We start from the raw sequence: 16,348 nt of genomic DNA, 5'->3' as shown, positions 1-16,348 counted from the left end.
ACCCTTCTTGGCTGCCAAGTTTTATTGATGTTGCACAAATGGTTCTCACTTTAGTAACAATGGCTGGACCTTGTATATCAAATGTCTTTCGATGTCACTGCATTCAGGTCTAACACATTCTTTTCTTTTTTAAATGCACCAAATGTATATACTAGCTTTATGAAGGGCCCGTGCCACACATGATGTCAACATTAAAACACACAAAGTCCCATCAGTTTAATAACTCACTTTAAAAAATTGGCTATTCTATTCCATGGATTTATTTATTTCATTAATTTTGCTTTTTCCTGAATATCATCCTGTTGGGGTCATACAGGATGTAACCTTTTCGACTGGCTTCTTTCACTTAATAATATACATTTAAGTTTTTTCCACTCCTTTTCATGGCTTGACAGCTTATTTCTATTTAGCACTAAATATTCCACTATCTGGATGTATCAGAGTTTATCCATTCACCTGCTGAAAGAAATTTTGGGCATTTCTAGGTTTTGGCAATTACGTATAGAGCTCCTGTAAACACCTGTGTGCAGGTTTTTGTATGGACATATGTTTCCTTTGAGTAGATACCGAGGAGAGTAATTACTAGACCATATGGTAAAAGCATCTTTAGTTTCATAAGCAACTGCCAAAGTGACTGGACCATTTTGCATTCCCACCAACAGTTAATGAGAGTTTCTATTGCTCCACATCCTCACCGCCATTTGTTGTTGTCAGTGTTCTGGATTTTGGCCATTCTTAAGGTATGTACTGATATCTCACTGTTGTTTTGATTTGAAATCCCCTAATAACATATGATGTGGAACATCTTTTCATATGTTTATTTGCCTTCTGTATATACTTTTTGGTGAAGTGTCTGTCAAGGTCTTTGGTCCTTTTTTTAAACAGGTTGTTTGTTTTCTCATTCTTAAGTTTTGGGAGTTCTTTGTGCATTTTAGATAATAGCCCTTTATCAGCTGCATCTTGCAAATATTTCCTCCCTACTGGGGAAGTTAGAATTGAAGTGTTTCATTTGTCATGGGCAATGTTCTGACTGTAAGAGAAAACAGTTTAGTTGTATTTAGGCATGTGACACCCTTTAACAGTTTTAAATAGGGAATTCTTGTGATCATAGAGTAAAAAGCCTATGACATCACCCAACAAAAATGCAGAAATCCTAAATTAGCAGAGCTATAGGCCTTGTTCTTCTGGATGCTACATGGAAAATATTCTTAGGAAATACCATTAAATATATTCACAATTGCTTTCAATCTAACTAAAATTTTACAAGTTTTTAAACAGGGTGATTTTTAGATGTGATTTGAAGGCATTTATGGACTGATATGTAAATTGGAAATTTGAAATAAAAAGCTCTAGTTTCCCTCTGAAGTTTTTTTTTTTTTACCTTAAAAGCAAACACAAATAGCACACTCTTCAATTGTGTGGTTTGATCACAAAAGATTTACTTTTTCTGTTCTACCTCCTACAGTTAAATAACACTGCAATGAAAACCTCATTATAACAAAATATTTAGAAGTTTATCTGATGTTTAAAAATTGTTTTGGATAAAACTAATTAATATATACCTCAGAATTCCAGAGCAACAATAACAAGAATTTATGTTGGCTCTTGGTCTATAAATAAACGTGTGTAGTGATGGAAGGCAACTTGACTTGGGGTGGTGGGCACACAATGTAATATACAGATTATGTGTCATAGAACTGTACACTTGAAATCTATGTAACTTTATTAACCATTGTCAGCCCAATAAATTTAATTAAAAAATGAAATAGCGATTCTTAATGTTTTGGGTTTTGAGATCCCATTAAAACCAGAAATAGCTGCCAAAACGCAGCTCTGTAAGTATAAATGAAACTTTGTCTACAATTTTAGGGTATCTATGGACTTATGGTTTCCCATGCATAGGTTCATATCAAAAACTCTATCTTAGATGATATGTTATAGGGATTAATTTGAAGAAGGAGGATGCTCTTACTTACCAAACACACCTCTTAACCAAATGTAGCTTTCCTGCTCCTTCATGAATCTGTCCTAAAATCAATCTTCTCCTAATTCAAACTACTAAATTTTCTCAACATACTCAGAAGTAGTTAAATGAATACAGAAATAGTGTTGTTTTATAGTCACTACCCATAACCCATTGGTAGCACCATCATTTCCTGTACTGCATGACCCTGGGTTCTAAAAATAATTCCAGTGCTGTTCAACTGCTTATATTTGGCATATTCTTCATTCTTATTTGGGAAGGCACATTCCCTTCTCCAGCTGAAGAAACTCAGTGTCTGAAAAGAACTACCTAAAAACACTTTTCCTCTGGGATCTAAAGAATGTGCAGCATCTGAATGCTGGCAGGGAGTCCTCACACTCCCATGGACTGGACAGGAGATGAAGGAGCTGCTATATATGGAGAACAGAAAGCAGAACCAGTTCAGGAAGACTTACTCATATGACCCATATTCAAAGTCATAATCCGGCAACTACTAACTATCGAGAAAAGGAAAAGACTTAATGGCTAGCCTAAGCTATAAGGGATACACATCAAATCAGTCCAGACTGTTTTGACATTTTCCACTTTACTTTCGAAAAGCAAAGGAATAAAGTCTGAAGCCTCAGGACAAGGTAGTCAAATTCCCTGAAACATCCCATACATACAGAGTTGGTGATTGCCCTGTAGCTGAATTTTTCATGGGTCCTCTGGCGATTATAAAAGAGTATTGAGAAATGTTCACTAAATCAGAGCTCCCAAGCCAAAAACTGAAAGTTGCAAAATAAACAAACTTCCAGTTTCTCTGCATTATGATTACTTGCATGTTATTTGTATATTTGGAGACAGAAGAAGGAGGAACTGGAAGGATTGATCATTTTGCCCTTTCATGTTCTTCAAAAATGTCAATGATTTCCAGGGCTGCTTTTCTTTTCCTACCAAGGCACACAGATTCACATTTAATCGAGGGATTTTAGTTTCTTTATAAAAAAAAAAGGAATGGGGTTATTTATGATCCAGAGGCACTTCCATATCAGTGGAAGACATTACTAGAGACTTCTGTTCCTTTCATCCCCATCCACTCACCTTTTTCTTTTCTTTTTTTTAATGTTTAAAGGAGTTGTGTTCTAAGTAGTTGGGGGCGGCAGTTGAGAAAAATACTTGTGGTCATTCTGTATAAACAGTTCTTAGAAAAGTAGCTAAAAGCTTATGTAGCCATTATCAATCAGTTTGATCTGGAAGCCACCACATACATTTACAATGGTATATAAAACCAAGTCTTATTAGTCAGCCAGGCTATTTTCAAGGATTTTCCCTAATTAAATCTCTTAGTAAGGAATTTTTATCACATAGGAACTGTCTAATTCAGCATATCAATCCTTACACAGTTTTTTCCCTTATCAATGTTGGAATTGGTCTTTAACTGTAAACGTGCAACTTGATTTGCAGTGTGTCCTTATACATCCCCTTTGAATTTCTAAAACTACTCTTCTTATTCCTCATTGTTTGTGGCCTCTTATTTATAGGATGACCATATAATCTATCACTCATACCAGGATGTACTTTTGAGAATGAAAAGAAGTGCTATTAATAATTATGCTAGGACAACAGACAAAACTGGGGCTATCCTGGGGATAGTGTGACACAAAGTCACCCTGTTTATTTAAAAATGATCTGGTATGGATGGTGCCAGTCAATAGCCAACACCAAAAAAATTTGGTCTTGGGAATACACTTTTATTCTCACAATGCAGGCATTCATCTTTTGTTCTAATGCCATGGGGTCTTGCCTCTGGTGATTATTGCGCTTAAAATGATTTATAAATCAATACATACTAAAATATTTGCCCAAACAAGCTTATACTGGTTAGGGTCGTTTCCATTCTCAAAACTGAAAAGCCTTCAAGTTATGATGGGAAGATATGTGGCTAATTGAACGAAGTAATATTTGAAAGGCTAACTGTCAAGAAGGGTAAAACCAAAAGAGAAAGACAGCTATCCACTCGTGAAGCCAACACTGACTCATTTTTACTCCCAATCCTGTATCTTATAGTCATGAGATTAAATATAACCTGCTACATTCTAAAGGTCAGTGATCAAACTGTGACCCCATTGTTCAAAAAAGAAAATCAGGTTTCTAGAGAAAACTTTAGCTGTTTTGTACCTGAGTAAATATTAGTAGCTGCTTTCATTTATGTAAGCATATTCTTTAAATATAATCAGAACTAGGAATTAAATACTCATTTTATTTATTTATTTATTTTATTTAACTCTTGTTCAAGTACAGTTTTCTTTCTTGTATTCCCAGCCCTGCCCCCCCCAGTGCTCCCCACCTCCCTTCCATTTCCACCCCCCACCTTAGTTATTGTCCATGTGTCCTTTATACTTGTTCATGTGAGTCCTTCCCCTTTTCCCCTGTGATTCTCTCCCCTCTACCCTCTGGACCCTGTCAGCACGTTCTGCATTTCAGTGTCTTTGGTTACATTTTGCTTGCTTGTTTGTTTTCTTGTTTAGATTCCTGTTAACGGTGATATCATATGGTATTTGTCTTTCACTGCCTGGCTCATTTCGCTCAGCATAATGCTTTCCAGTTCCATCCATGATGTTGCAAAGGGTACGCGGAATTAAATACTCATTGAAATGAAACTGGGCATCCAAAAAAGTCTTTGCCGGTGAGTAACTTTGAAACTTCATCTTGGAAAATGGTAAGTGAAGAAAGGTAGATTTTGAAGACTACATAGTGGTATGGTGCCTAATCTAATGGAAAGGCCAAGTTTTAAATATCTGACATAATGACTTATGAAATGGCAGAAGTAACTTTATAATAATTGGGATACAGTATAGGTAAAATATGATTTGTCTTAAATCAAAGTACTAACAAATATTCTATTATAATCTAGCAATGAGACATGCACTTTTTTTTTCTTACTAGGATTTCTTCTTTAGCCTGGTAAGTCTGACTAATCCTTTCTCAGATTGTTCATAAATTTTATAATTTATGAACTGTCCTTTGATTAATATTTCTATGAAATCACAAGTAGAGTCATATTCCTGACCAATCACTGCTTTTCTTGGAGAATATATTTCTTTAATTTGTCTTTTCCCCAAAGACATAAATTGCTAATTACACTTTAGTTTAGCCAAATGTTCTGGCCTGGTCCCAGAAGAGCAAAAGGACCTATTTATTCATTTGCCAAATATTGGCTGAGACCATATTATGTGTCCTGGAATGGAGTTAGACTCTGAGATTAAAAAGATGATAAAATTGTCCTTGAACTAATTTTGTTTAGGGTTGTGCAAATGTAAACTTTATAATGTTCTTCTGGCAAAGATTGCCTCCTCGAATCACATATAGGGAAGAAAATTCTGGGAAATGTAGTGCAAATCAACCATGGATCATTTGTGCTTTATTTTTTGAACTGGTTTCCTATGTTGACACCCGGTCGTCTTGCTTAATTTTGAACAGTGGTATAGCCAATAACTTTAGATTCAAGAATGCTGAGGTCTCATGGCAACTTTACCTTTGGGATATTAATATAGAAACATTTATTTAGCCTCTTAAGCTTAGTCATCCATGAAGGATGCCGCAAAAATCATGCTCATTTCTCAGAGGTCTTGAGAGATTATCTGACAGATTTGACTTTACTAATGAGCAAGGTGCAAATATCCCACAGGTGGGATTACTTTATTTTCTCACATCGAAGAGTGGCAGCCAAATGAGCATCCCAGCTTCTAAGCTCCCGCAAGTGAACTACTACTTTTCGGTGTCACAGATTTCATAATGTGAGCTCTGCTCCCAGAGGGTACTGCAGCTCACCAGGTGGCAGCTCACACTTTCAGTTTGCCCGTAGCGTTTTCTGAATTACTAGGTTTCAGTATGACATTGGTTGGTATAGGTTTCACTCCTCTTACCAAAATGTGCCCAGCATTCTCATAATGAATGTCACCCTTCTCTTTTAAATGTTCCATCTCCACCTAATAAAAAAAGTGAGGATAAATGGAAACTGTATATTTAAGGATGAAATTTTTCCTTCTCCTCCCGTTTCCCCCAAGTGAACCGCCAGGTTAACAAGAGCAGCTCCCCAGCTCAGCATTCTCTAAAACCTTCCTCCTTTCCATCTTACTTGATACCGATCCCCTCCCCAGGTCTTCACCTTTCTCATAGACACAAGTAAAGAGAACTATCATTCCGGAGACACAATATTGGTTTTAGTTAATTCCCTTTCATAAGGAAAACGTTTGGTGGCCCACGGACCATTGCAGGATAGGGGACTATATCGATGAGCCCGGGACTAAAGGAACTCAGGGGACACCCTTGGGCAAAAGAGAGGGTTGGTTAGAGCAGTGGCTCTGGGGAGGCAGAACCTAAGACCGGCGGGAAAGCAGAGTTCAGTCTGCTCTCCTGGGAGGGCAGTAAGGCTGTGCGGGGCCCGGGTATACATCCAACACCTCTGCCCCTAGCAGAAGAGGAAACTGAGGCACCGCGCAGGTCTCCGCTGAGTCCCGGCCCCTCCCCAGAGCCCAGGCCGCTCCGGGGTAGGCCAGCTCCTTTGTCCTGGCCTCCGGCTTCCTGCCGGTTCTTCTCCAGTCCCTGCCCGCTAAAGTCGCGGCTGACGCCGCCAAGGAGGAATGCGTTTCCGGAAGCAGCAGGCAGCTGCAGAGGCCGGAGGAGCGGGCGGGGCATGCGGAGGAGGCATGGCCGCGGGGGTCGATTCTAATCCGGAGGCCGCTCCAGGCAGGCGAGTCCCCGCCTTCCGCCCCTAAGAAGGAGGAGCCACCGCCCGCCGCGCCCGAGACTGGGAGGTCGAGCCAGCCCGCAAGAGAAGCCAAGCGGGAACCGCGGAGCAACAGGCCGGAGTTTACCTCGTGAAATGGGGCGGTGTCCAGAGAAGGTAGAGGCTGGGGGCGGGGGGGATTGGAGGAGAGTGGCCGCCTCGGGGTTCGGTGCGCCGCAGCTCGGCGGGGACCTTTGTGCGGGACTGAAGGTCCAGTGGTTGCACTGGCGGGAGCGGAAGTGCGGGCCGCCAGCGTCGTTCCAGAGCTTCCCCGCCACCCCCGCCTAGTCGGCGCCTGCTGCTGGAGGGCTCAGAAGCCGCCCAGTCCGGGGTGGAGGGGAATGGGAGGATTGCCGGCCTGGGAGCTGTTACTACGGGGTTTAGGGGTTGCTAGTGAAGTACCAGGAAGCCACCCCGGCCGCTCAGACACACGCCACTCAGAGTGATCGTCGCCTGACGCGTGGCCAGGGCTCCAGTCAACCAGGGTCCCCGGGCGGAGCGTGTTCCTCTGGCCCACTGGGCGTGGGCAAGTGAGGAAGAGAATTGAGGCCGCTTCGTGACCCCCTCGGTTACTGGGACTTTGACCAGTCCCGACCCGCGTCTTTGCTCTTCCTTAGCACAATGTTGAGCTCGGTGATTAACTACCACCGAGGGATAGTAAGGGACAATAAAGGAATTGTTCATCTAAAGCGCATAGTCGTGGCACCCCTCAGCATTGGATAGGGGAGTGTAGGCTGGACCCGGCCGGCGTTGTGCACAGTGAGAGAGCTCAGCGTAGGCGCACGGCTTTCACTGTTCAGAAATTGTACGAAAGCCGCAGTGCAGCGCCGGGCGACCCTCTGGGTCTCCTAGTTTAATGCCCGACATGGCCCTGATCTCCTTTACTACGTGTGCCTTCTTAGGTTTTATAGTGTACAACCAGTGTTTTAAAACAGTATCATTATTTAATGCCTTAGCAGTTTTTGTTGTATAAAATTTTAGCCTTTGAGCCAAAATTTAGTACTAGTGGTGACTGGTTAAATAATGACACTCTTTTGGCCGTTGTTTCCTCATCTCTAAAATGGGAGGAAGAATAATACCTACTCCAATAAAAGTAGCAATTATTGTAATAACTTAGTAAACACATAACACCTCTTAGCTCTGTGCACTTTGTATGTGGTATATTATTTAATCCCGGGACCTATCTAATGAGGTAGGTGCTGTTTATCCCGATTTGACGAATGAAGGAACTGAGGCACAGGGAACATAAGTAATTTGCATGTGGTCATCCAGCTAGTAAGTGGAAAAAGCGTGGGGTCTAGCTCCGGAGCCCATGTTTGAATTACAGGTTACCTTCAATAACTACAGTGTAGTTACGAAAATCAAATGTAAAACATCTGGAGTCGATGCTGAAGAGTTTACTCCTTTTTATTCTTTCTTGGTATATCAAAAAGATTTTTAAAACTCTCGGAATGTAATAGATAAAATCACTGGTAAGTTTTAGAATTGCTGAATTGTTTTTGACTTTTGATGGCAGAGAAATACAGAGAAATACATCAAAATGAATTTTGATTAGGCATCTTTCTTAAACTACATACAACCTTTTAAATTATTATTGTTGTTGTTATTCTGTACAATTTACCACTTTTAGGAACGATTAAGGAATTTTATTTGGGGACAAGTTACCTAGTCTACATTTGTGGACTAGCGGGGACAAGACTCATCTCTAATGAGTCTATATTTGTTCATATTTTCAAAATATGAACATAATGTTCACTATAATGTCCACTATAATGTTCATATTTTCAAATAATTTTGGTTTATCAATATTAAATGAGTGACTGAAGATGATGAATTGTTAAACAGAAAACAGATGAAACAGCAGCATTTTGGTTACAGGCATTTGAGGAGAAAGCCATTTTCCTTGTCCTAAAATGCAGTGTAAAATGGAAGATGATATTAGAATGCTAGTTTAAAAGACGGGATATGGTTAGTTAATACTTCTGTAAATACAAAGCAGTAAACTCTAATTTAAGTCATATATGTTGACTTCACAGACCTAAGGTTTTAAGTTTTTATAATGTTGATTTTTTTAATGTTATTTTAAAAAGAATATTAAGTTCTATACTAACATTGTTTTCTATTCTTCCTCAGCTGTCTTCACATGAAAAGTGTAGAATAAACAATGAAAATCGCAGAATTTAGTAATTTTAACAAGCTTTCTTCTCAACTTTTTGGTCACTAATTAAATCCGCCCCAATTTACCATCACTGAATGGATATGTAGTTCTATATCAGTGTCAGTGACTTCCTAACTGTAGGAGTGACTCTGGGGATGGACATCTGGTCACTGTATAAAATTAAAATTAATCAAAAGTTTAAACATGGCTGGTTTTCATGGAATGCTTGCCACTTAATATCTTTGTTGTTTGGCTTCTTGCCAAATAAATTGTGGGTCACAGCATGGGGGAGTAATATAATATTCTATCAGAAGAAAAGTTTTCTTTAATATTTAGTCTTAACTCCACTGCCAGAGTGATGAAGTGAAACATCTAAATGCTAAAAACTTCAGCACTTTGATATCTGAGAATTTAAGTTCCTGAATGTGAAACAAGCTGAACTTATCTACGAGGATTCACATGGACTGTTGGAAAATTAGAAATCTGTCAGGGTATGGGTAAAATCCTAGAGCATTGTTATAATCCTAGAGCAAATATGTAAATATCTCATATTAGTAGGTCAAGTCTAACTTCAGTTAGGTATTGTGGAATTTTTGTTTGTCTTTGGTGGTGTTGTAGAAGTGGGAGTCTTAGGATAAGGGGGATGTGTCGACAGGGATAAAGTAGGGAAGAGTACATTAGTCTAAAGGGTCCTGAAATAGTAGCAGTATCTATAGATGTAGAAAATGGAAAAAAAATATTACAGTATGTACCTCAGTTAAAGGAGATGCAGTCCATAAAACCCAGAACATTGGCAGCCTTAAAATATCTCAGTATGTAAGTGAAAAAAAAGTAATACCACTTTTTCAGGAGCTGTGTGCAAAAGGGGTCACATTACACTTGGTAAATTTGTCATCTATTTAAAGATGGCTAATTCTAAGACTTTTACATAGTTAAGTTTTATTAAGAAAATAGCACAGTGTGGGTTTTTAGAAGTCAACTACTTTTAAAAGTTACTTTTTGTGGCATTAGGAGATAAAGTTAACTATATTTAGCAATATGACAAAGCGTGGGTTTATCATCTCATCATGAATTATCTGTATGTGAGTAAAACCAAACTGCTTCCAATAACCATATACACATTTATTTATTTCTTAATGTAGAACCGATGCCATTACACAGTTTCCAAAGTGTAGATCCTTGAGTCCCAGGGATGTGTAAAATGACTCACTGAAGTATAGGAAGACAATTTTTGTTATGATTTATCATATCTTACTATTGCTGTAAACATACATGTATTTTAATTAATAAGTTAATACACATATATATTGGGTGCATATATGCTCAAATTTTTTTAAATAATAAAGGTGAGTGATCAAAAACCTTTGGAGACCATTGGTATGTATAGGAGTTGATCTAGTTGGGGGTACAAGAACTACTGTATTTAGGAGAGAGATTTGATAAAGCTTGGTGTCTGAGTTAAGAGAGGTGAGAGAAATCCAAGTGACACCGGGTTCTGGTTTTATGGTGCCATTCGCCAGGGTAGGCAATATGACCTCAAGGGAGTGGTGCTGGTTGACTGAGGGAAGGGAAATGATGAATATATAATGCTGAGGGGTTTTTTGTTTGTTTGTTTGTTTTGTTTTGTTTAGGTGAGTATGGGGCATATATAGGTAGAGATGCCTAGAGTGCAGAATGGGTGCTCAAAAAAAAGAAAAAGTCTGTTTGGAATAGGTATGTAGATTTGGGAATTCTTAGTCTGTAAGTGATAGATGAAGCAATAGGCTGCAGATGAAAATACCACAGAAGAGTGTAGAGTGAAAAGGGGCCAAGGAGAACCTGGGAACACTTATCAGTCAAGGTCTGAGTAGATGCAAAGGAGTCTAAAAAAGCATTTCCCTTTCCCAGTTTCTAATTCCTTTGTTTGACGGTTTAGTAAGTGACGGGTATTTGTGGGTTTTGCCTTTGCTTGGCATGTATGAGGTAAAAGATAGCCTTAGTAGTTTATTGAGACAATTAGAGAAGCAGTTTGATGCAGTAAAGGTTTCTTGATTGGGAGATGGGACACCTGGGTGTCAGTGCAACCTTCTAAGACTTTTGCATCTACACCAGAAAGTACTGGTCTCCACCCTTCCCTCATTCTGTGAGTTGAAGGGTGGCTCCTGCTTGGCCTGAACACTGCAGAGTGCAGCTCTTCCTCTTCTCCCAGGAACAATCATTTTCCTTTATCGTTACCAGAGAGTGGGGAACACCTGCCAATGCTGACCAGCCAAATCTGTTACTGTTACCTTTTGGCATAATGTACTCTGTTGTACATTGTGTTTTAATCTATCTGGTATTGAATGCCAGTTACCTGAAAAATGCTGTACTTGAGTGGGTGTAGAGGAAGAAATTGCATCAACCTTGCTGTTGAATATATTGTGGAGTTGGGACAAATTGTATCCAATCTAGGGAAACAGCAAGTACCAAAGAATATTTTACACAATATACCATACAAGTAATATTCTCTAATAGACTTTGAAGAAAAGATCGGCACTGAAGTAAGTACAAACGTATGGATGGCAGGTGGGTCACATATTCAAAAGACAGTTTAGTTATAAGGCAGAATCCAGTTTGATTTAACAAATATTGTTTGACTACTTTTAACCTTGGAGACCTGGGTTCTTGCCCTCCAGCTCTAGTCTGGTGAGGTACACAGACATAAACACAATTAATTACAATAGAAATTTTATAATAGAATTAAAAACAACACTTTATTATGGAACATCCATCACTAAAGGTTTGTCATTTACTGTGCTGGGCACTACGAAGAAGATGTTTTGGGACCACAAAGAAAGAATTCTGCTTATTGTGGTTGATAAAGAGCCAATGAAGACCAAAACAAACAAACAAACAAACAAAGCCAGAAAGGTAGAAGAAAAATTAGTTGTTTAATTTTATTGTAGGGAATGTAGTTTCAATGGAGTGATGAGAAAAGTATTTGCATGAAGTTGTTGAGAACGTACTAATTGAAGTATGCATATCACATGTCAGTGTCTGTTTTTCAAATGCATATGTAAATAATTTAGCTTTCATATTCTATGCAATTAGGATAGTAATTTATTACTTCTAATATTTTGTAGTTTATGTATTATTTATTTCAAATTATTATTTAGTGCTTCTTAAAAGGGGTGGTGCTGGGTCATCTATGATTATTGAAGGAGAAGGTTATAGTTTGAGAAAGTGCATTTAATGTTATGTTGTATTAGGAAAACACAACAAAAAACACAATAGTATATAGCTTGGTGCTTATTAAAGCAACATGGGGTTTAAAAGATTGAGAACCATGTATTAAATAGTCACTGAGATTCTTATGTTCACAAGCCTATGCCCAGTGAATGAGTTGGAAACTAAAAAGAAAATTCAGTAATCAGGTAAACTGTGATAATCACTCTATCACAGTAAACTCTATCACTATACAGATATTTGTTGCTAAGAGATTTCACATTCATGGTCATATTTTACCCTTACAACAATTCTGAGGTAGATAATATTCCCAGCTTAGTGCTGAGTAAAATGAGAAAGTGATTTCTCCCTGTGTTTTGTTAGATTTTCAAACATTTGTTATACATTCAAATGGTAGCCCCCACTGTTTGTTCTACTCCCCTGCAGGGCAGAGAGATAGGACAAATGATATAGTCAACACTTAAACTAACATTTTGGTCAAGTAAGAATTTTGGAGGGATGTACCTTAAAGGATGGATAAAATTACACAATTTGGGAACATAGCTTACAGTTCTTCTTAACTGAAATTATGTGGAAGAAATCTTGCTTTCAAGTGCTTCCTGATCCCACTAATCAGGATGGATTTTTTTTTTTGCTAGCTCAATTCACAGTTATATTTGTAAACTTGCCTCAGAATAAAATTTTCCAACTGAAATTGTTACTAACTTTTTCTTTTCCCCTCAAGGAAAAGGCATTTATAAACATAGCAAGTGTGAAGAAGGAACAGCTCACTAGGCTAATTTGAAGAGTATCAATTGGTTGGCAATGTCACTTTTGAGTGGAAAGAGGAGTTGGGAAGAATTACCTTCAGACAACTTTTCATGCTCATTTGGGATCAGCCCTTAATAAAATGGCTCATAGCTTTGTTTCAAGTCTTTATTTTTGTGCTTGTATTTCTGCAGTCTGTCCTTCTGCAGTCTTGGAGTTTATATTGTGCCCCATCACCAATTTTTTTAAACTTTATTGTTTTTTCGTTTTTTTTCTTAGAGAAGACTCCTTTTTCTGGGACTGGTTGCAGTTATTCCAGTTGTCCATTTATGAGATCATCATCGATAGTATCAAAATGTATCTAGGTGTTTTGTATTATTTTGAATTCTGTGTGGCTCTTCTCAAACCTGCTCTTCATTATCATGTTGTGTTCCTTGTGTTTGTAAGCTCAAACGATTTCAACGTAGGTTCCTTCTCTGTACAACTTTCCCCCTAGTTTTGTGGTCTTTCTATTTTTGATCACTGTAAGATCTATTTGAGATTTTCTAAATTCTTCAGTGAGCTTATGAATTCATGTATATTTTCTCCTATTTTCAGAGAAGATTCTTCACTTTCTTTCACTTTTTGTCCTGTCAAAGTTTTTCCTAGTTAAGTTTCTTGCCCTTCTTTCCTCCCACTTTCAGTTTATTTGTCTTGGGGGCTTTTTATTTGCCAATGTGCAGTATATCCATTCTTTCTCTTTCCCTTGCACTTGAGGACTGAGTGGTGGGTGGTGATGATTGATCTTCCATATGCTCATTTTCCTGGAGAAGGTGGGTATTTTGTCTTCAGTCGGTTATTTTGTAATTTTCTTAAAGTATATGTAGTCCTATTATGAGCTGTTCTCTGGTTTTCACATTGTATTGGGAATCTGTGCTTTGCAGCCGCCAAACCATTGTTGTAGCTGATTAGTCTCAGGCTGACCTTATGACTGGGTAAGAAGGGGTCTGCTCATAAAAAGCCTTTTTTCTTATGGGTGGTTATAGTGAATTCTAGTATGTTTCCTAGTTCGGGCATTGTTCTGTTGATCTAGAGTGGGTGGAAAAGTACTTCAAATGAGTTGTTACTTGCATCTTTGCCTTGGAGTATGTAACCTCTTCTCTTTCCCGTTCTCTATTTTCCCCTTCCTTCTTAATACTTTCTGGTAAGTTTTTGTTAATTATTAATTCTGACTTACTGTTTGGGCTCGAAACGCACACCATGCTATTTCCTGCCAGACAAAGGGGAAAAACAAGCTTGAGTTTTAATTGTTCTTCCTATAAGGGGAAACCTGCTCTTGCCCTGGATGAATTCACCCCCAGCTCTCACCCTCACATTTGATGGTGAGTATTCAGAGAGATCCTTCCACGTCTGCTGTCCCATCTGATTGCTTCCTGTGTGGGGTGAAGTGGGATGAAAGCAGATCCATCAGGCCTCTGACAACTGAAATCTGGAACAGACCCTGGGGCCAGAACCATTAGCTAAGTAAGATGCTCCTATACTCCTGACTCTCAGAGACCACAGAATATAACACATATTGTTGTTTTAAGCTGCTAAGTTCTGGAGTAGTTTGTTATGTAACAGTAGATAAATAGAACAGAGGCATTTTCCACAAAGTAAGGGAAATTAACAATTGCGCCTGAAAGTGATGATTGGGTCGCAGATTAGCGCCAGGAGTGCCCCTGGCTACCTGTGCCCTGGCTAAGGGAGTTCCTGTTATACTTCAGCTCAGAGAATAGGATGCAGAAGAGTGAGTAGCAACAGAGCTTCCCAAACAACTTTTCTCATTAGAAACCTACTTATATTGACAGCTTGAGCATTTGAATTAGGACTGGGTTTCACATCCCAGCTTTGTTACATACAGGGAGGGGCAAAAGTAGGTTTATAGTTGTGAATATGCAAAACACAGAGTTTATTCTTGTATTATTATTATTATTATTTATTTTTATATTATATTTTCCCCATACAAACAAATGTAAACCTACTTCTGCCTACCCCTGTATGTCTGGTACATGGTAAACACATAATATTTATTGACTTGAATTTAATTAGTTGTATTGAATTAAAATTAAAAGCCCTTGTGCAAGGACTTTTAAAGGCAGAAATCTTTCGTGGATGAATGACTCCTTTTTATAACAGTTGGCTTTTGAGCACCTTATTTTAAAACTTGAAACAAATATAACTCACCACATTTTTCTAATTTTCCCTGAAGTGTAATTGTTTAATTCCTACAAATGTACTGCATATATATAAAGTTTTTAAAGACTTTTATTTGTAAATGTTAAAGAATGTAAATGTATTTTTTTTTAGTCTTTTTCCTCTAAAGATAGAAAGAGTGACATTGTTACAGAAAACAACTCAGCCGCTTTCGGGAGTACAGAGTGGAACTTTATTTACACATTCAGACCAGAGGAGGCAGTCTCCAAATTCTGGACCCCGATCAGTGGGGAACAATTGCTTATATAGGGTGAGGGGGCAGTCTGTCACTCCAACCGGTAGTTCTGACTCAAAAGCAGGAAGCAGCTTATAGAAGCAAGAAAGCAGAACTGCTGATAGGAGTTAATACAAAATTCTTTGTTCTTCCTAGTTCCTTAGTTACTTGCTCTCCCTGATCCTGTTGAGTCAGCTGGGAGCCTCCTCCTGGGCAGGCTATTAGTCATTACATTCATCCTATTGATTCAGCAGCTAGCTCCCCTCCTGGGCAGGCCACTACACGATAGTTCCATGGGGGAGAGGGGGTGGGTAGTCACCGAAACATGTATGTTTAGAAATAAGATTGAAAGGAAGTAATTATAATTCTTCTCAGTATTCTGTGGCTTTGCATCTGAAACCTTTTGCCTGGAATATTTTTCTCCATTTGCTAACACTTTTCCTGTATATCTGCAATTCTTGATGAAACACTGCTGTCCACATGAAGCCTCTGAACTTACCCAGGCAAATTTTGGGTCCTCAGCACACTTGTTCTTATCTTTATTACAGAAACCATCACATCATGTTTTAATTATTTGAATTTTTGTCTTTGAACTGAAAATTCTTTGAGATCGTGACCTTTGTATCTCCAGACAGGGCACAAAACCTGACATAGTTGTCTGAGGAAGAACTTGTAGAGAAACCAGTAGTCCAGGGGAATGAAGTATTTGAAGAAAGAATGGTGAAATGTGTTAAAAATGTTGCTTTGTGTAAATTTTGTGGGTAGTTAAGGTACTATATCTCCCCAAGTGCATATTGTAGTCAGCCAAGAAATTTTTGAATGAATGAATGCAGAAAGTAGGGTAAGGCCTGGAAGGTTTTCTTTTTCAAGAGCAGTTTTTACGTACATGATGGCATGTGGACACCAATTATAGCAGGTTGAGGAGGGAGTAGGAGGTTATGAAATGGAGACCAGCGTAGACAACTAGAAGACCTTTGATTATAAAAAGGAGGCAACAGGTAGCATTAGTACAATATCTAAAGGCATCTCTCCCTG

General features: G+C 38.6%; 1 protein-coding gene across 1 annotated transcript in view; it reads left to right on the top strand.

The window, feature by feature from the left end:
- Nucleotides 1-6,734: 6,734 nt before the first annotated feature.
- ITGB1 (integrin subunit beta 1) overlaps nt 6,735-16,348 on the top strand; it is a 44,166-nt gene continuing 34,552 nt past the window's right edge. Inside the window, exon 1 of the mRNA XM_037052864.1 lies at nt 6,735-6,872. Within this exon, the coding sequence (XP_036908759.1) occupies nt 6,852-6,872 (21 nt within the window). The 5' untranslated portion in view covers nt 6,735-6,851. The remainder of the gene's footprint in view (nt 6,873-16,348) is intronic.

The sequence above is a fragment of the Sturnira hondurensis genome, unplaced genomic scaffold (assembly GCF_014824575.4).
Source record: "Sturnira hondurensis isolate 20B ecotype Veracruz unplaced genomic scaffold, ASM1482457v3 Scaffold0007607, whole genome shotgun sequence".
NCBI lineage: Eukaryota > Metazoa > Chordata > Mammalia > Chiroptera > Phyllostomidae > Sturnira > Sturnira hondurensis.
Note: the sequence above shows the minus strand (reverse complement) of the source record. Positions and strands in the feature narration are given on the sequence as shown.